This window comes from Psittacula echo (assembly GCF_963264785.1).
Source record: "Psittacula echo genome assembly, chromosome: 5".
Lineage (NCBI taxonomy): Eukaryota > Metazoa > Chordata > Aves > Psittaciformes > Psittacidae > Psittacula > Psittacula echo.
The window spans coordinates 51,249,289-51,271,599 of record NC_137739.1 but is presented as its reverse complement, the minus strand read 5'-3'; the positions used below and the strand labels follow the sequence as shown (position 1 = coordinate 51,271,599).

Below are 22,311 nucleotides of genomic sequence, written 5' to 3'. Positions count from 1 at the left end.
TCACACTGTTCAGTTCATAGCTTTGAGTGTCAAAGAAGAGCTAAAGACAGGAATTCGTTCCCTAAGAAGCACCGAAGTCATAATGATTCTATTTTTATCTGCACCATTTACCAAGTATTATTAGCTGGATCTCATTCTTCAAGTATGGAAACACTTGAGAAGAAGATGAGAAGAGCTGTAATCCTGTGCTGCTGAAGTCTCACTTTCAGTTTTGCCAGAAAGATAATTAGACCACATTTTAAACAGTCATGTGTATGTCAGGCTGTGTATGATTATTGATAGAAGATTTGTGTGTCTGATGGAATAGAGGAACAAAGAGGAAAGGAACTCAAAATACCCACCAGTCACTAAAATGTTTGAATGAAGACTGCCAGTTTGAAATTTTAAATGTGAATCTCGTAGAGGGAAATGTAATGCAATCCATAAGTGGAAGCAATTTAAAAACGGAAGATATTAGTTGGAAAAGGGAAAATTTTCTACTGAGGAGGGTCGTTTTGGGGGATCAGTATTTTCTGTCATTTTATTCCCTCCATGGGATCAGTTACTGAGCATAATGTTTTACATAATAAAATTCTGGACTCCTTTCTCAGTTGTTGATATTTCACTTGTGTATGCTCAGAGGATGTCAATGATGACAGCTGGTTATTTCTTCAACACAGAGATTTTGATTATGTCTTGTTTTATGGTTAGTATCCAATTTTCACAGGAATGTTTTCCAACCCAGAAGACAACAAATGCTGGACTGACTTAGTAATTGTTCTTTCCGATATTTCCTTTGGGCTCTAGTTGCATTTGAGTTGTTATAAACATAATTAGGCCATCACAAATCATTCTGTGTTAGTTTGCATGTGACATCACCATGGAGACCCAATAGGATGATTAGAATATGTTTTTGGACAATCTATATGTAGCTATGTTAACTACTTTGTCATGAAAATAAAGTTTGTAAACAGTAATCTTTACAGTGCGACAAGGTAAAATATATCAAACCCTGATATAGCCATTGAGCAAATTAGATTTTCATAGTGTTAATTGAATTTGTCAGAAAGCTGATGAACACTAAATAAAGTAAGAGCAATATATTTCATTTTATTGAGCACATCTCGGAGTGCTTGTAATTTCTAGGGCCACCACACTTTCTGGGCAGGCTATCAAGTAGGATGTTGTAATGATTTGCATGACTACTCTAGTAGATGGAAAAATGTAGCTTGTGTTTGTAGCTGTTCCATTAGTGTCTTGCACAGTGTGCGCTCCTTTGATGCTCTTCAGAGAGCTGTGTCATAATCCCAGCATCTTTTGAAGAGTTCTGTCTGGTGAAGTCAAGTAACTATACACTGCTTAAAACTTAGTGTGTAATTAAATGATGAGACAAAGGACAGACTGAGAAAGGCAGATAGCCAATAGAATCCTGAAGTTATCAAAACAGAGATCTTGCCAAGGACCTTGGAATTCATCTGATTCAGTTGCTGGAAAAATGCCTGTATTAAAAATTATCCTATGAGGACCAAGAAAATAGAGCCAAATTCTGGCACTGTACAGTTTTCTCCCAAAATGGACATTAATTCTGCAAAAACAGAATAGGGTGAACAACCCCTGGCCCCATGCTTGGCCCCCTACTGTAGGCTTTGTCTACCAAACCAAGATGGAATAGAAGGTCCAGAATGGTGGAGGAAAAGGGAGGGGAGGCAGTAGAGCTTGGAAAAGAAAGGTGGTAGTTAAAGAGGAAAGAACTCTTAGGCTATGCCCCCTCCCAGCACTGAAACACTCAACTGCAGCTCACAAAGCACCTGTTGGCAGCTGTTGAGGTAGTTTATAGGTTTTGGGACAGAATCAGGATAGAAAACTTACAGTCTATGTTCCCTTTTGTGACATGATTTGGCCTTATTTTAGCAAAATAGAAGTCATTGCTGGCAATAGTTACAGCAAGAAATATACCTGGTCAGAAATAATGATGACATATTTTGCTTTCTAGGGAAAATAAAACAGACATTAAATCGCATGCTTTTTAGTTACTCTCATTAATACTGATATTAATATTCTTTGACTGATACCACCTATGTTGTTCTCCTTTTATCCAGAACTGAAAAACAAAAAAAATTTGCGTGGAGTGGAAAGAAAATATGACAAAACAACGGTCACAAATATTACCCTGATACTGTCATTAGACACAGTGTCAAGAAACTAGGTGTAAGCAGTTATCTGGCCAGTTTTATGTTTTGCAAGCTTTAAACATTAGAGTGAATGATAAATTTATAATGATAAAGTAAATGATGAAAGGAAAATTACATATGTTAAATTAAAACTCTTCACAAGTATTTTATGTCAAGAATTCAGTTTAAACATTTTAACATCCTCACAAACTTCCATGTAAACTCCTGTTCAAATACATTTAGTTGAAAATTTTAGCATTACATTTTATGCTCTTCTTTTGTTACTAACTCCAAGACTTACTTGTATTTGTGTATGAAACCTTTCGTAGTCCCTTGTTGTTATATAGATTATTCTTCTTCAAGAGAAATATATAACAATTACCAGTAATATATGTATTCAATATGTAAAGCATATCAAGCAGAAAATAGATGGTTGTTTTTAAATATAGGCATTTATTATAGGCTGAGCTAAAGACTGTTGCTTTTATTGGCTAGCTTTCCTTTGAGTGTAATGAGTATCTTCTCTCTGCTAATGCTTTGGTTCAGTTTAAAATGCTTTCTTATCTAAGTACCTGTATTACTCGGAAAGTTTTGTTAAAGTTGAAATAGAAAGTAGATAATGTTTTGAAATTTAATCTTTTCTTATATAAACTTTAAAAAAAACCACTGTTTTCCTGTGCTACTTGAAACACTAAACTTATTAGTTCTAAAATAATTGAAATTGGAAACTTTGAGGCTTCCTTAGATTTATATTTAATAATAAAAAAAAAAGAACTCAAGTTTCTGACATTGCAGTGTCAGACACTACATTGCCCAGGCAGAGGCTGGTTCCTGCATGAACCCCACCAAAAGTCTTTCTCCATCAAGTCTGCCAGAGAATAGAGCCAAACTGCAAATTCCATTAGTTCGCTTGTGTGTGGAACATTTCAAAATGAGATTTTCACTTTGTGTTAGAGTTATTTCTTTGCCTTGCTTAGACAGAGAAAATAGTTGAATAGCCTAGTGTGTAATAAATTGTTTTAGGTATTAGAAACTGTTCTCTTTAGTGATAACTGAGTTCATCTGTATTCTGTGCCATTAAAATAAGAGGACAGGATCTGGACCTTAAAACAGTGATATCTGAACAAGCAGAGCATCTAGTTGGAACGTAAGCATGTGCTTAAATTCAGTGTGAGTGTATGGTATGCATAAAGAGAGGAATTTGTAGATATTTTAGCTTAAATAAGAATGCTTGCATCAATCAAGATTTTTAGAAGTTTAGCCCTAAATCACCAAAGTACACACTCTGTGTTATACAAAGTTTGTAATTATTTTTATTATAATAATAAATAGATGAAATAGATGCTTTCAGTCATTAGAGTGAGTACAGTCTTCATGAACTGTTTTTGCATGTTGTAGCATTAAATTTATTAGTGTGCATAAGACGCCATGGATGCTTAAGAGTCTTAATAAAGCAGGCACAGAAAGTTCAAAAACATGTGAATCTAATACCTTGGACATGCGGATATGTATTTTCTCAGCATTTCAAAGTCCTTTCAAATTTGTGTAGTTGTTTTTATTACCTTTGCACATTCACATCTCAAAAATTCACTTTTTCTGTGGTCCTGATAAATACATCTTTTTTGTGCATGTTTGTTTTTTGGAATGAGGGTGATATACAAAATGGACAGAGGAGCAGACAAGCCTAGAAAATCTGAGCAAAGATACAGAAGCTAAGAAAGTTCTCCCTGGGCAACATGTGCTGGGAAGCATGGGCAAAATGTGGGTGGTAAACCTCTGGACTTTCCATGAGGTGTCAGATGGGTGGAAAAAACTAACGGAACCAACTTTGAAGCCAGTGTTGGCAGGTGCATACTTCCAGATCTGTTTTTCCTTGGCATTTGCCCTTTCCTATTCACACCCTCCATGTGTGAATGTTAAGTCCCCAGCACGTGAATTTAAGTGCTCATGATGAGCAGTGGAGGCAGGAGGGGGAAAGCTGGCACTATGTATCAACACAGAGAGCATGATAGGATAAAGAAACAATAAGGCTGCAGCTCAGATGGGCAGCTCAGGAATTAGCTGTCGTCTTAACATCAAGTTCATTTGAGACCCCAGCACTGTCTTGTGGTGTCCTTAGGGATTGCTCTTATATGACAAAGAAGCCAACCTGAACCCCCCTCCTTCCCTACTTTCAGCAAGACTTAATGTATTTATTTGTGACCGCAATCAAATGTTCTTGCTGTTCAGTCAGAAAACTGAGCAAAAGCTATGATTAAATTGATCATATAGCTTAAGTCCTCACTTTCCCTGCTATAATGAACAGCTAGCACCATTTACTGTCTAGAATCCCTGACACTATTTTATATGCAGAGTTTATAAGTATGATATTTTTAGATTTTTGTTTATTTTTCAAACTTCAAAAACTGATTGAATCAATGAAAACTAAACTACTACTTGTACAAATGTTAATGAAGCCTTTTTTATTATTATTTTATAGGTCTTGTAGAAATTTGCCTGATGCATCCCCTTGATGTAGTGAAAACAAGGTAAGATTCTGCTTGAAGAGGTTTTGTTGACTTTGGAAGATATCCAAATTAGGAGCTATCAAAAAACAAAATGCTAGATCTTCTCACAGGGTAACTTGTGCCTTTAATGGCTTTTACATTTACTTACCTGTATCTACAGCATTTGACAGATGGAATTTGTATACTATGACACATTTCTGATTGGAGGCCATCTAAAGGTGCTAAATCTGTTTTATGACATGTATTTTTGATGTTGTAACAAAATCCTATAGATAAGCAGAGATGTAGTTACATTAATTTGCTATATGTATCATCTGCAGTAATACTTTTATATGCTGTTGGGAAATACCATATCACCTCCAAAATAGCTTTAAAAGATTTTTTAGTAAAATAACATGGTCCATCTTTTGTCTAAGACTTCATGCTTTTATCTTTTTTTATCTGCCCCTATTTTGTTTTCCGAATATTTGTGTTTATGTGAGTATAAATTATTAAGTGACCTGGAAAATGTGGGCAAATTAAGGTTTTTTAATGTTGATTACCGAAATGGAAAAATAATAGTTGTGTTTCTAGTTTCTTCAATATATTTTTGCTTTTCTGTGATTTTTAGTTTTCATATCAATTTGTAAGTGTTTCCACCTGTGAAAGACAAACCAGGATACAGAAGCATACAATAAGGAGAAAACTTTTCATGGCATATATGTTACATGTGATGCCAATAATTGCCATATACTGCTCCTGGAGTTCTATCTAGTTCTCAAGTACCTAGGCAGGAAAGCTTCACTATGAGGTGAGTCGGCCCCAAGCAAATTGTCCTGGGTTCAGGAGTAGCAGTCATTTTTTTTCTCCTTCTTAGTAGCTGGTGCAGTGCTGTGTTTTTGATTTTCGGCCTGGGAACAGCGCTGATAAAGCCAATGTTTTTAGTTGCTGGTCAGAATGTTTAGTCTGACCAAGGACTTTCTGAGCCTTATGCTCTGCCAGGGAGGAGGGGAAGCCGAGAGGAAGCAGGGACAGGACACCTGACCCAAACTAGCCAAAGAGGTATTCCATACCACAGCACGTCATGCCCAGGATGTAACTGGGAGTTACCCGGAAGGGCTAGTTCACTGCTGGGTCGGGCTGGGTATCGGTATCAGTCGGCGGGTGGTATTGTATTCTCTTCCCTTGTTATTTCCTTTATGATTATTATTATTGGTGGTAGCAGTCGTGATTTGTGTTATACCTGAGTTACTAAACTGTTCTTATCTCAACCCGTGGGAGTTACATTCTTTTGATTCTCCTTCCCATCTCTCCAGGAGGGGGGGGAGGAAGGGGAAGAGTGAGTGAACGAGCTGCTTGGCTGGTTTTAAACCACGACACAAATTATGAGCATATTTGATATATTTGGTATTTTGATATGACCACAGCTGTGGTATCTGAAATATGCTTGAAGCAGTCAACTATGACTAAAGATTCTAGTTCCAGTTAGCCAGCATGTGAGCTTGTTAAGGATGTATTTTTGACTTCTGTTTAAATCATGTTGTATAGTTTGCCTAAGACCTTGAGATACACTATTCTGCAGCTTGCATTTTGCAGGAGGAAAATGCCTAGCACTAGAAGACAGTAATGCAGGCTCCATCCATATTAACTGCTGCTGAGGTGCTGTAGGTGTTCCTCAGGGCTTGGAGTTTAACTCCCAGGGTGACTCAGGCAATTCTTCTGTATCCTTTCATGATATGGAATATATTGATTCATATAGAGACAATACACCTGGTACTTTCAAGGTCCTGTCTGCCCTTCCAGGTAGCACTGAGACCTTGCTATTAACAAAATTAACATTGAAAGATTGAAATTAAAGCCTCAGAAAAAGCAGGGTACAAACAAAACAAATACAAGACCAAATTTAAAATAGAAACATTTGTTTTGCTTTGCTGTCATGTGGTCCTCATAGGATGTGCTTTAGTGACTTCATTTCGGCAGGTTGTGCTCAACTCACCCATACAATTGTATGGGTTAATATATATTTTTATATAGATATATATATATTATATATGTTATATATTATTATGTTACAATTGTTACAATTGTAACTCACCCATAGCTCTCAAGCTTTTGGTTTTACCTCTTCCTGTTTTTCTCTTTGTACTAAACCAGGAGTCTTGTTCTTCCGTAACATAAACGCAGCATCAGATTTACTTCTCATGTCTTTGGTGCTTTGAGGTTGTCATCCCACACATCCTCATGCCTCCAGTCTTAGTTGAAAGAACTTCATACATATCCTTGGAATCATTCGTGATTTAAGACATACTACGTATCATATATCATAAAAAGCATTAACTGCGCATCTGTCCTGATAAATTGGCAATAAACAAATGTACTTTCAGCTTTCTGATAGAAACCACACATGCAGTGGACTTGCAGAATCCAAGGACATATTTCCCCATTTCTATTCCAGATTTTACAGGGTTTGTCATACTTTTAGCAGTGAAAATGCTAATCAGATCTAAGACCCAGGAACGGAAAACATTAAAGAGTGTACAGGGATGTTTGTGAAGCTGTATCAATGTTAAAAAAATAATAATTAAGAACCTTTTAAATGTGAAATCTGAGTCCATAAGCTGTGAAATTAATGGAAGCAGGAAAAAATGAAAGAACAGTAGGCGTGCAGGAGAAATCAGATTATGGATCATGGTGAAGCCAAAAGGCTGAATCAAGTAAAAAAGCCATTAAGCAAATTTCTTTATCTGAAGAAACTTCAAGAGAAGTTAACTTTTCCATTGAATTAGCTGCAACTCTTTTCAGAAGTGGGCAACACCCAAGTGATAGTTTCCATGTATTTTGTTAGTATAGATGTATTCAGACATATTATACAGACTTTGCAGTAACTTTTCTGCTGATCTTAGCAGATGTTAGTACTTGAAAATACTTACATTTTAGAAGCCAGTGACAAAACCAAGAATAGAATATCCTTGATCTTATCCATAATTCCATTCCATGTTCCTAACATCATGCCACTTCCTTTCACTTCATAATGGTCCAAATTTACTATAGCAGATTAATTCTTTGATGGCTTTGAAGAAGTTCAAATAAAACACTGATTTTAATTCTGAATTTTAGATTCAGATTATTTTCTCATGCATTTACTTTATTCCTTTGTTGCAGTGCCTCTAAGTACTGCAGTGCACTTACAGTTTTCTGACTTGGTATTGATAATCTGTCATTTCCTGACCAATTCCAGCTGTTGCAGTTTTGGTGATTTGTTTGGGTTTTGTTTTGTTTTTTCCCTATGGTTAGATGAAAGGACATGTAAAAGCACAATTTGTTGCTTGACTTTTATGGTGTTTTGAGTTTCCTGCCATTTTTCTATAAAGTGTTTGTTTGGTGGAAAAAGTCCCATGGCCTTTTCAGATTAGTGGAATCACAATCTACCTTCTAAAGGAGTTTAGGGAAAATGCCCAAGGCTCACATCTAGTGGAATGGTGGCTTAGCGTCTTTACTGCATTGTCTTTTGTGTGTGTGTGTGTGTGTGTGTGTGTATGTTTTTAATAAAAATTGAAGAAAATAAAGTTCCTGTCAGATATTATTTTGAAACCCTACAAAATGGTTTGAGTTTTTTGTGACAATGTTTTGCAATATCTTTTCTGTGTTTAGTAATTTTCTATTATTCTACAGTAACAATGCTAGGCTTGTTTGTCTCCTCACACCAAGAGAGGAATTATATATGCATATATATATACATTATAAACTATTATAACAAGCCATATGCTTAATGGACTGGTTTTTGCTAAATGTACGTTTGAAAATAATTTTATTTTGTTATCTATTATAACACCCAAGATATTACTTTAAGAACTTAATGTGAGTGAGCTAGATAGATGGATATAACTATGATTAATTCTTTTAGCTCTATGTTTCCCACTTATTCTTTGAAATAAAGCTTTTTTTCTCAATTACAAGATATATTGGTATCATTTGTGATGAGACAGCATTAAAAAAATGGTGCTAAACTTTTGATGTCTCAGTGTACCAGAGTCTCTGTTAGCTGTTTTATTTATCAGTTACCCTTATGATTAATTTAGCCATCTGTAAAATAAAGTACTCAATCTCTGTCCTTGTCCTCTTAAGTAAAAGTTTTACAGAATTTGGCAAGGAGTTATGTGTGTGCCTATGTATGAGCAGGGAGATCAGTAACAAGTAAGATTTTTCTGGTACAGATAGAGTTAAGACATAGAAGACCTACTTTTCAAGTAAGAAACCTAAATCTTTCTTTGCTGGAAAGTGAGGAGAAAAATGTTTTTGTCTGGATAAAGAATTGGCTTTACTTATTTTGACCATTTTTTGCATATTAAGTGTAATGCAGACTATAATCTCATTTTCTTCCATCAGACTTACCAAAGGATGGCAAAAGTGTATGCTATATCATGATACATAGGACAAGACATTGACATATATATTACTTAAAAATATTGAAGTTCTTTTCCAGCTAGACTTTATCCTTTATGTCTTAGTGCCAAATGTTTTGGCTTAAGGAAATGTACAAAATTAAGAATTTAATAAAGTTTTATTATTGGAAAATTAATACGTATGCAGCAGCTCACAGATGTAGTTGGTGAGTGAAAGGGAGAGAATTACAGGGAGTTGCCTGTGCAAGTATTCATACAAACTGTTGAAACATATATATTGAAGCAGAACAGCCATTTTGGATGTGACTCTGTATTGTGTAGTTAGGAAACAGAAACCATACCTTGTAACTTTTTGCAACAGTTGTCTACATGACAGAATTTAATAAGAAACATATATGAATAAATATATGATTAAGTGCTTTCAAATAAAAGAAAAAAACAAAACAAAACAAAACAAAACAAAACAAAAAAAAAAAAAAAAAACCAACAAAAAACAAGACCACCAAAACCTTTCAAATACATAAGACATCTGAAAAGATTTGTGTCTGAAAGTCCTGTGGACAGGAAAAATCTTATGTGGGTTAGAAGAATCGTTTACTTACCACTTTCATTTTGGCAGCAATTTGACATCACTGTACATTTTGAGACAAATATTTGAAAAAAAGAAGGTTCCTCTCATGTCAGACTAATAGAAAATTGTGCTCCAGATCTGTGTTACAGATAAATTAGTTCATACCACTTGAGATTTCAGGGTTTTTTACTTCAAGGCAATGTATTCAAAGAGTGGTAAATGTTATCATAAGTAAACTAACATCTAAATGACTTCAAGAACATCTAGTTTATTATGGAGAAAGGCTAGTTTATTATTTCATCAGGAAAATCATCAGAGTAACTTGTGTCATAACAAGTTAAACATATATTCAGTGGGTAATGTTTTAATACTTTTCTGGTTAATTCAAATAATGACAGTTCCACAAGACTTTAATTTTTTTTTCTCTATATTTAAACAATTTCTACTATTTTCAGACATAATTGTGTCTTCATAACACAGCTTTACACTGGGATGTGTGTGTAATTTAGAAAGCAACACCTAAGGAGACCAAGGTGGTATTCTTTCAAAAGCATTTACTTCTATTTATCAGGAGAATAAGTTAATAAGTATAGCTTGTTTTCCTGATGAACCTGTTTTACATCCCTGTTTTTTTGTTAAAGCTGTTTCTCATCTTTGGCAGAACCTGGGGAAGATGCAGTCCATGGTGCTTCTACATTAATACCTTTTTACACAGTTCAGTGTTTGATCATAATTTTCATGTGAACTGACTTTCCATCTTATGTGTGATCCAGAGTGTCAGCATAAAAAAAATAGGCAAATAATTCACCTTAGAAACTTTGAAGAAAGTTTTGATCTAGTCATGGTAGAGATTTTATGGTTTGCTACTCTTTCTGTAAAAATCTAGAACAATATCATGAATCTAAATCTCCAAATTTGGAAAATAATTTAGAATCTAAGTCCAGATTTGGACTCTGCATTACAGACCCATTTCTAGTTAAAAAATGTTCTGCTTATTTGTGTGTATGTTTATCCATTTTGTTCCTTTGTTTCAATGCTGTCATTTGGTCTTATTAAAAACGTTCAGCTTACTACATGTGTTTCTGATCTCATTCCATCTGTTGTTTTGCAAGAGCTACTTCCTTTATATCATTAATTCCTCTTTGATTTCTAGCTTTTTTGTTTCAGTGAGCAGTAGTGGAGCCTATTTCTGAAAAACATTGGTTTAACGAAAAGTTCATTGTCCTTATACAATGTTACCATTTCCAAATGGCCATATCTCACTTGATTCGCATCAGGCCATGTTAAGTTCATGTTATTTGATGCAAACTGTTCTAGTTAGATATGTAACATTTAGATTTAAGCAAAAAATACTCTTCTTGTCCTGGGAAGATTATCATGATACCAAACAATTCTCTATTGGAATGAACAGTTGAACTCTCAGAAGACTGTTAGAAAAACAATGAGTGTTGGCCAATGAAATTCTTCATTTAATTAATTTTGAAAGTTTTGAATTCCTTTTCTTTTTTCCTTTTCAACTACTTTTAAGTAATTTTGAACTAGGAAAACAGAAGTTTTGGGTTGAAAATGTAGACTGCAACATCCATTGTCATCTAAAAGTAGAATATAAAAATGTATTGAAACTGATTGTTTCCTGAGAAAGGTTTTTTTTTATTTTGAGAAAAAAAATATAGTAAAAATAAACCCTGACCAACTCAACTTAGTGTCCTTATTTCAATGAAATGTCAAGGCTTTTCTCTGGGATTAGTTTTACTTGATGTATCAGTAGGTCTTGGCACAATTTTTCATAGGATTTCTGTGCATATTGTAGCTTATACTCTGGTTTTCCCATTTGAATCTCAGCATTGAAATGTTTTGAAAATTTTCTTACAGATCCAAATTTTTTTTAATGAGAACTTATCTCAAATTTACAAGAATTTGGATGTAATCCAGGCTCTGTAATTTGCCCTTTGTTTACTTCTACATACAATCTGTTAGGAATTAATAAGGGCACACAGGCTAATAATTCCTGCTAGATATACTATTCCAGTTTAAATCCTTCCCTGAATTAAAGAACAATGTTGATGTGTACTGTTAAACAGATGCTCTGATTTGCAGTGCTGGTCAAAGTGATTTCTGTTCCTGTGTGCTTTTTTTTTTTTTTTTTTGTATTCATAGGCGTACCATATGTAGATTTTATAAAGAGTGTCAAAATCCTTTGGGATAAAAGGAACTGAAAAGGAGCTGTATAAATGCAGCTTCATCATCTCCTCATGTGACACTGTGTTATTTGTGATCAAACAGCAGAACTGCTTCATAAAATCCCCATTTCAAGTCACTGTGGACTTTTCTAAAAGCTGTAACATACGTTGTTTCTTCATTTTAGAATAATCCTATCTCTTTCTGTGAAAGAAACTGAATTTGTGCATCGTCAAATCAGACTGCCAGAGATCTCTTCTCTCAAGCTTTTCCTTAATCTCAGTTAAGCATTCTGCCATTTAATCTGGGTTTTTGAATGAATAGTAGGTTTTTTTAGACAACTGAAATACCATAAAATAAAAATTTCCATTTGATAGCATGGCATGATGATACCATGGGGTTACGTGTTGTCTGTGCCATTTCACTGGCCATAGCAAAACTACCTTCAGTTTCTGGATTCATTTATGAGCTGTAGCAACCTGAAATTTCTAACACCTGCCAAATTCAGGTCCCTTTAGTTTATGTTTTGCTTTCATTCTAACGTCATAACACAATATTCTTTCTGTGTTTGGATGTCCAGTACTTAAAAAGTTCATTTCCTGGCAACTATAGTAGCAGAACATGTGATATGACAAAAGCATCAGGGTTTCCTCTCTATAACCTGCATCTATATATTTACACATTTTTAAATAAATCTACACAGACATATTTCATTGTACAGGATCTTCATTGATAGAGAAAGTGAAGTTGCTCCATGTTTAAGTTCTCTAGCACTGGAAAAACCTGCAGTTCATTAGCTGTGTCCTCAAGATGCAGTTTCAAGAGAGTGGTGTGGACTGCATTTTGTGATTTCATGAGCTGCACATCGTGCAGTTGCAGTTTAAATCCAAGAAAGTGTAGATTTTGTTTTGGATATTTTTTCCTTCATTTTGTTTTTATCTTAATTTTATGGAAATAATTATTTTCATAATATGAGGCTACAAATAACCCTCTTCCAGACAGAGTAGGCAAATGTGACAAAAGAGCTCCTAAACTGTAATTATGGAGAAAAAATATGCCATGGGTTACAGGTAAGACAGAATAATTATTTTTTCATTGCACTGTGTGGAAGTGCACTGAAAGGAGAGAACCTAGGACTAAATGCCCTCTAAAATATGCACATTGTACTGTTGGCTGCTTCTCTAGCTAGAACCCACCAAAGAAATAAGAGAGTGTAACAACACTTGGATTCTCTTTGTACTATTTCAGGATTTCTGCAGATAATCAGGATGTTTATGTGAATCAGAAACCATGACCAAATCTTCCTGACAAAAATGAAATTCAATTTGAAACATTTTGGATATGTGGGTCAGCTGACAGATCTATAAAAATATAGCTATATTTGTGCATAAAGTACCCTGTAGTATAATAGGGTGTGTTATGGTTTGTATTAAACACAATAGATGTGTTTAATTATTTTATTTGTTTTGATTCCCAAAGCCTCAGGATGTGCCATTGTATTACTGTCAAAAAAGCCAAAAAAGTTTACTACCATAGAATCATAGGTCGCTCGGGGTTTGGAAGGGACTTTAAAGATCATCTCATTCCAACCCCACTGTCATAGGCAAGGACACCTTCCACTAGACCAGGTTGCTCAAAGCCCCGTCCAGCCTGGCCTTGAGCACTGCCAGGGATGGGGCATCCACAAGTTCTATGGGCCTCACCACTGCCTCAGCACCCTCACAGTAAAGAGCTGCTTCTTCACATCTACACTAAAGCTACTCTCTTCCAGTTGAAAACCATTCCCCCTTGTCCTGTCACTGCTTGCTCTTACAAAAGCTATAACTTATGGTAATGTACTTTTTTTGAGATATGTAAATTGCCTCAGTACCTCCTCTACTCTAATAGTGAGAAAGAAATAACGTTAAGAGACTTGGCACCAATGTAATATGGACTATCCTGTACACCATTTATGAATCTGATTCATTTATTGTGGACGTGGGACATCTGTTCACCTATTCATCTGCTAGTTCGTGGCAATGGGGACTGGTACCAGAACTGCTAGCGTTTTATCCAGGGCTATATTGGAGGCCACTTCAATAGAACAAGCACTTAAAATCACAGCCAGTTCCCAAATGAGGTGTTACAGCCTGCGTCCATCATGTCCTGCCTCCTTCCACTGCCAGCACTCAGAAACCCCCATCCGCCTGAGTTCATCAGCCTCTCTGTCTCCTTCTTCTACTTCTTTTCCCTCTCCTCTCTTCTCCCCCTGTTTCTGTTAGCTGTTTGGCCTGAAAGCACAGCTTTTGTTCAGCTTATTTTAAAATATACTAGGTGACAAGCTCCCTCTAATTCCCTTGGTAGGCTTCTGCATAGTCTACTGCTGCGCACAGCCAGGAATTATTTTCGGATATTCTAATATTTCCATTATACAGTTTCATTGCTAAAAACTACCTGCACTCCCTTTACTGTACATTGTTCTCCTTTCCCTTTGTTTGTTCCACTTTTATTCCACTGTTTATTCGTAAGCCTAAAGTAGTTAGGAAGCTTTTTAGATAATCTTTTCTCTGTATCAGTCTGTATTTAAAATACAATGAGCCAACTGAAACCATGAGGGATAGAGTGGAATGAGAGCAAGAATCCAGAGCAGAAAGTAGAGGGCTAGGAGGTGAGAAAGTACATGGGATTCTATTTACAAGAAAAATATGTGCTGAAAATAAGCACTGAAGATGGGAATTGGAGAGTGGAAATGAACAGATGTTAGCACGGTTGCAGAAGTAGTCCAGAGACAAAGAAATGGGATAGTTTTAAAAATGTGTGCATTTTAAAGTAATATTTTAAATAAGGATTAAACACCTGGGGAAGGTTACATAGGCTATGAGTTGGAGACACCTATGGTGTATATGAGATTTTTTCTAAACAATCTAACAAAGCAGCCACGTGAGTTATTAACAGATGTTAATGATTTGTCAGTGGTATAAAACATTAAGATCACATTCAGGGTAGACGATGGTCATGACTGATTTCTCTGTGGACAAAAATTTCACATTAGACCACTGTCATGCCTGATTTCTAGCCGTGGATGGAACATGCCTAAAATAAAATAAGCAGGCAACCACTTTGGTAAAAAAAATAAAGGGGTGGGGGGAAACTAGGTTTACTTTTATTAGTATTTAGTCATGTGGTGGGAGATAGTCAAGTATGGAAAAACAGTATTTAATGTCTTCATTTACCTTAAACAGAAAACATTTTTTTTTTCTTTTTTACGTTTGGGCGAGCTTTTGGAAGCTGTGGATACAAGAGAATAAAGCTGTGTATGTTGGAAGCGCAATATAACTGTAGCAATGCCAATAATTCTGTCTGAAGTGTTGGCCATTAATACTATATTTAAGTATGTCCCTAAAATAACTGCTTTAGGCCAGTAAGTGCCAAGTAAATCTGCAAATAAATAACAAGAAAGATAATATCTTTACGAACTATGCTTTTTGTATGTTTTCATACGCAGATGCATCAGTGTGTATTCTAGGTCTAGAGGGGGTTTTGAGAAACAAGAGTCTTCATGTTGAGTAGGATACAAGTAAAATAGCATCTCCAAAATAATCTTGGCACAATAGAGCTGTCTTTTGAATTTATTTCTCAAGAGACTTAAAAAAAAAAAAAAGAATAAAAATTTGCAATTTTTTCACTGCTAAGATATTGTAGTAAGCTGATGACTCCCTGGTGAGAAGGCAGCGGGTAAGATTTGCTTTTACAACCCGAGCTGAGCCAGGGGCATATCTCTGCGGCATCAGCTGAAGAGCAGCACACAGAAGGGGTTGTGCCTCAGAGGTGCTGTGACCTTCATGATTTTCCTGTATCCCAGTAATAGATTGTTGATCCGTAGCAGTACTTGTAACTATAAAGCTACTGCCGTTCCTTACACCTTTTTATCCATTTCTCTAAATCTGGAGCAAGGGAAAAATAGTACCAGCATGTCCCCTGTGCAGTGGCTGCTATATACACATCTGCAGTGGAGTGGTTAGAAAGTGCTGCAAGTGCCCATATATACATGATGTAATTCAGGGTATGTAGCAGAGAGAAAAGAGATATAATTTTGCATGCTACATGTGATACTATCCACCTAGCATCTGCCCAGAAGTAGCAACTTCAGTCAAGATGGTTTCTCCCAGGAAGTACCTTGGATACTTCTTTTCGTAGTACATTAGTGAGCTGAATCAACTCAATGCAAGAATCAGACAGGTGTCAGAGACAGTACAATGGATGAAGGAGAACAAGACAAATGGGAATTGGATTGGGAAAAGTACCTGTAGACAGCAATGTTTAGATTATTCTGCTGTCTCATGATAATTTTCCCTGAGTCAGCTACAGACTGGAAGGATCGAATTAAATAGTTCTGAGATTGCTAAACTGGAATACAAATTAGGAAAAGCAAAAGGGAAAAAACTTCTTTGACTTTTTTTTGTATCTTAGAAAGAAGTTAATGACAACATGTTTCATTTAAAAATGTGGTTCCAAGACATTTTAAGCTCAGTTCTTTTGCAATTGCATTTGTTTCCTTGACACTTACACTGCCATACAGTGGCAGTTTAGGGAGCTGGCAACAGTGGAAAACAGCACTGATCAATTAGTCATCTTCTAGTTGGGTTTCTTTTTGACCAGATTGGTTTCCTGAATTGGTTCCTCACACAACTGTGTAACAGGCAACACCAGGACAAAGAAGGGGGCAACCCAGACAGGTCATCAGTGGCAACCACCAAATTTTATGCTAAAGGTATTCATGAAAGACATGTGTGTATGCACTTTCATTAGAGTGGAGTATGATGTTATTCTGGTGAAAGGGTGATCTGACACTCAAAGAGTTAGTTCTGCTCCTAATTCCTTGCCACCCAAATCTTTTCTGTAGTGTACATAGTGTTGTCCCACTGTTTCCCTTATGTCAGATCTAGCAATTGCAAGACTGCAGGGAAAATTTATTCAAATTGAGGAAATACTGGAAAATTAAGGTATTTAAAAGTAGGATTTTTTTGTGGTGGCTGCATGCTGTTAGATCAGCTTTGTGTAATGCAAAACTGCATCCTAATCAAAGATATATACGTACTTATTTATTATGTCTCTAAGTAAAATATTGGCATTTTTTCTATCTCATCTGATAGAACATATTTCATAGTGTTATATCTTCTCTTAGAATATGAAGTCCAGTTAGTATGGACAAAAATATTCCTCCGTAAACATAAGTTGAGCTCCTCCACAAGGGCAATAAAAATAATGCAAGAATATTAGGTAGCTAAAATGCTTTCCTAATTTAGTCATTGAAAAGTGAAGTTTTAAATTAATAGAGATACGTCCTTTTCCTTTTCATCTCTTCTTTTTCTTGCTGAAATGTTTTATTGTCTGAACAACTTGACATATCTAAGTTGAAACAACATACAATTCCATTATTATACAGATAATATGCTGTAACATTAAATGGCAGATGTCTCTGGAAATTTAGGAATATAATGAAATTTAGTTTTCAGTTTCATGAGACAACAAATTCCAATTTTGCAGTTTGTTGTTGCTAAAAGGACAAGATGCCTATCTCCCTCATGTTGGCAACATTCCTTCTTAAACAAGCTGTAGATCTTCTTGTAGTTTCCCATGAGTCATACAACATATCATCCTGGGAGAAGACTAACTAACTGGTACAGTTTCTTTTCAATTTATTAATTGAAGCAGTTTATTAGAAGGGTTCAGTGAGCAGAGAAAGGAGTAGGAGCACATAGCAAAAAAGGAGTGGGAATAGGGGAGAAGGAATTGCGGGTGAAACCTCCCCGTTATGTTTTAGTTGAACTCTCTCAACAGTTCAACCAATTGTGTAACAGCTGAAGTCGAAGGCATCAAATCACTTAAATCATGGGTAAATTAATTCTTGTTCTTCAGAGTACTCATTTATGAGCTCTACAACACTTAATTCATGTGTCTAAATACTTCGCCAGATTTGAATGAATAAAAGATTCCTAAAGTTGCCTGTAAATAAAATTGCACAATATTGCAAAAGTTGCTTGCTGTTATTACCATGACAAATGATTGCACATTAAAAAAAGCTGTTGACTTTTCTGTGAAACTTATAATTAAGGGTGCAATTTTGTGTTACAGCTTCAGCAGATATAATAATTCATGGCTACTAAAAGGAGCTTCACACACTCTCATACATTCAGCAGATTCAGCTCTCCAACTTGGCCAAAAAGTAATTCAACAACCAGAAGAAAATTTCTTTTAAAAATAAAGAACTGTCTAACAAAAAGTAAGTGTAGGTGGAGACAGAGGAATATGAAAGGATGTGAACTGAGACTTTGTTTCCAGCGAGAGGTGTGAGTTCATTAGTCAGTTCGGCTGAGCAGAGTGAGAAAAATGGAACATGAAGTGTTCTGTGCCAGGTAAGAACTAAACCTGAATATACCAGGAATCACCATCCCTGGAAGTTTTCAACAAACATGTAGATGAGGCCCTTAGTGACATGGCTTACTGGTGGCCTTGGCAGTCCTGGGGTAATGGTTGTGCTTTATGATCTTAAAGGTCTTTTCCAGTGTAGCTGATTCTATGATTCTATACAAATGAGCATGGGACCATATGTAAAACCCATAGTTGGATGCTCTCACATAGGAGAGAGCAAGGACATACTTAACAAGAAGCTTGAGCTCCAGAATCATGGAACATGGAAATGCAGACGATATATACTTGTCATCTTGCCATACACTGGCATGATGATCTGCTATTGATCATTGGCAAGGACTAGATATTAGGGTGGATGGCCTTCTGATCTTTTGTCTTCTTATATGTAATATTAGGAGAAGAATAACTGAGTCTAAATTCTCCTGAATATATTTAAAACTAGGGATTGGGTTTTAAGTATCTCAACAAGGTTATGGACTACCCTTCTAGTAGATGCTGTGGAGGAAAAAAGCCTCCTATTTTTACAATAGAGCTCCATCACTTTTGTGGGTCAAGTTACTTTTAAAGGCACATATGACATAGTAAAGGCACATATGACATAGTTGCCTGTGATAACAGGGACTGAATTCACTGGCACAGCCAGCTCCTTTCAGTCCTATTTGGGTATTTCAGTACTATTTGATTTGTGTGACAAATCATTAGAAAGGTAATAAAAGAATGATGATTGCATAATGCTCACCTGTATTCTGAGTAACATGAAAAGCACTCATCCATTAGAAACATGATCCCAGAAAAAAATCATACCTGTGGAACAAGGTTAATAATACCAGGTGCCTTCTGCTGGCTTTGTTACAGAAGCTGCTATACATTAAAGCTTTCCCTGATTAGTCAAACAATATTTTGAGATCAGTTAGATGCATTAATGATGCCGTTTCTACTTACTCATTTGTGGCCTTTGTAGAAATGAGTACAGCAGAAGTATTTAGAGCTGTTGAAAAGGAAGGACAAAGTCTTATTCTTGTCTTTTTGTGCTATTATGACGGCTCAAGGGACCTTGAGGGAGATTTTGGCACTGGAAAATTTTCTTAATGGAACAAAAATCCTTAGGTGGTAGCTGGTATAGAGGTGGATTAATGACTCTGCTTCACCTGTTCCTCACAAACTCTTATTTGGGAATAGGTAATTCTGGAAAGAAGTCAGTGGTCAGAACGTCTTTTATACTCTAGGGTTTTGTGGCTGCCAGAACAGACCCTTGTGACTAATAGGAATTCAGTATCAATTAGAAAAACTCCCAGAGTTGTGTTATATGCACTGGGGCTACAACAGTTCCGCTATTCTTGGCTAGCCTGAGTGCAGTGGAACTACACAAAACAGCTTCAAAAAGCTTGGCCCACAGTCGTTCCTCCCACTTAGTCATATTGCTTAAGAATAATGTAAACTTCAACCTTGGGTGACAAATCTTAAAACTGGTACAGCACAAAGCCAGTTCACAGGTGCTCTTGGAAGACATAATTTGTGCAATTGCACCAAATTTCAGTTTACGTGAATAAACAGCCAGAAACATTTGGAAAGAGGTTATTTTGCTATCTGCAGACAAATTAGCTTCTAAACAGACAGCTTTATTGAAATACTGGTGTTTGAAAGCTTCAGTGTTTGAAAAATAGACCAGGATTTCTATCCAGAGGTGCAGCAGCCATTAGGATTTTTAGTAAACTTTTCAGATTCCAAAAATGGCAAAGCTAGTGCTTTGGAAGCTAGTGTGAAATTGCAGAAGTGGTACAGATGCTGAATGCTCTTTGTACTTCATATATTGTGAATGCAATGCAAGCAGTCTTTACAGCAGTCCTAAGAACACCATAAACGTTTTAATTCCATATTGAACATAAAAAAGACATAAAGAAAGTTGAAGCAGTTTCCTCTAGCAGCAAAGCAAGGACTGAAGTTTTGTCAGCCTCACACATCAGAGAAGTTCTCCTTAAGCATACTAGGATTACCAAGAGTGTCCTGAAGAACAGTCCTAGCTGTCCTTTTCATCCTCCTGCCAGAGATTATTGCCCCAGTAGCAGAAGTGTACCAGAAGTGAAAATGTGGTGTCTCTTCATGTACTACAGCTTACAGACCATCAAACTTACTTGACATTACTTCTGTTAAAGCTAAAGCTGTGAGCAAAAATACCTGAGGGACAGTTCATTTTGTTCTTTCTGCTACAAAGAGGTAATACGGGGCAATGTGTCGGGACAGGTGGTGAAAATAATATACCCTTGATCACAGCATTGTCAAATCCATTCCAAAAAGTGTTGTGGTTCAGTTACATATACCCAATATTGGTGAATAATTTGTCATGACCACATGAGATTTTTGGAAATTCATAGTGATATATGTCCATAACTTTAAATAGATGAGAAAAGGTGAAACATTCTTAAAGGTCTGTCTGATTTTACATTTCACTAGGGTACTGTCACAAGAATGTGCAGCACTCTTCATACTCCAGTAAGCATTGAAATAGGGCTGGAGGATTATAGATACTCTGTAAGCAGGAGCTTGAGTTCACAACATGGAAGATTTAAGCCAAGTTTTGTTAGAAATTCAGTTTTGATAAATGTAAACTTTTGTATTTGTTGGAATTTTTCTCTAAATTGACAAACGTTTTTCAAAGTGAAATTTTCCCATAGCAATCCATTTTATCAAGCTGGAATTTTTGTTTAACTTTGCTGTAAATGCACCATCACCACCACAATTAGTGGTCTCTATAAAAAGTATCTGCAGAAACTCTTTGAAGGTGTGTTTCTCAGGTGTTCTGTTTCTATGTATATGTTCTATTTCTCAGGTATGTTTATGCTGGAGGGGTCAAAGTCAAATAATGTTTCATTAATGTGCAAGTTGTATAGTGTTTGGGCACATAATCAAAGTTTTGAATAAATAATTTCATTGTCATTATTTCTTTTCAATACTAATTTTACAATATAGGCCTATATGTCTAAAATTGCTGGACTGTCTATAGAAGAAATGCATTATGTGCTTAATAAGTATGTAAAATTGGGGGGATAATCTAGCTACTGATTCTTTTTTTCAGTATGTGCCTTGTATTCTCTTTTGCAGTATTATGATCTTTATATTCAATAATTTTCCCTTCTACACCAGTGTATTTTAGTACTTTTCTCGTACGCTAAGCAAGTCAAGCAAAAGTACCTAGGAGCAGAGAATTTAATTGCACTTTCTGTTGTTATAAATACTTCTGTTATGCAGAAGAATTGCATTGACATTTTAATATGCTGTCACTTTAGGATACTACATGAAGTGTGAACAGAGCACAGGCATTTTTAACAGGTGTGTCTAATTGTTAGTTTGTTTCTTAGAAATAGCTGTAATGTAAAATTTGGTGAAACATGTAGAACCAAGCTGTTTGGATCCTGCAACATGCTAACCAGGTTTTTCCTTTGGCTTCTGGTAAAAACAAATTGGGGTGTGTAATTGATTTTTTGTAAGTAAAGCTTTTATGTTTGCTTTGAGTTCAAACTCCATCTTTTTCTTGTTATTTTTTTGTCCCTTAGGAGGGATTGCAACATGGGCTTTTAGAAAAAAAAGAGTTCAGTGTATTCATTTATTTTAGCGAATAGGACGTTTCTATTACTTTCAGATTTTGCCAGTCTGTAACTGCAGAAATAATCGTGAAAAGGGTGAAAGCCAGATCAATTACATTTTTTAAAAGTGTATTTTCATTAAATTTTCCAAGTGCCCGTTATGTTCAAAGGGAGTTCAAGATTGTCTTGCTCACAGAATTTTTGAAAAGCCCCTTAAACGAAACAGATCCATCCAGAAAAATGTCTGGCTTGTTGGACAAAGTGTGCTTATTTTTAAAAATGGCAAAAGAGGAGCCTTAACATGCATGCAGTCTTTTGAGATTTTCAGTAAGATTACTACTAGTTCCAGAAGTGGATAGAAAAATATCTTTAAACAAAAGACCAGAATACAAACGGGGTAACAAAAGTTAATATTGAATTTTGAAAAGAAAAAAAAAGCAACCGGTTTTTTATATATCAAATTAATTATGAACATGCATCTTCTACAAAGTTTACTTAGTTAACAAGATTTTATTATAAACAGTTATTCTT

The 22,311-nt window shown here is 35.7% G+C and overlaps 1 protein-coding gene across 1 annotated transcript in view; it reads left to right on the top strand.

The window, feature by feature from the left end:
- SLC25A21 (solute carrier family 25 member 21) overlaps positions 1–22,311 on the top strand; it is a gene marked incomplete at both ends in the record, with an annotated part of 266,466 nt that overhangs the window by 151,045 nt on the left and 93,110 nt on the right. The window contains one exon of the mRNA XM_080619849.1: positions 4,630–4,678. Coding sequence (XP_080475975.1) covers positions 4,630–4,678 — 49 coding nt within the window. The remainder of the gene's footprint in view (positions 1–4,629; positions 4,679–22,311) is intronic.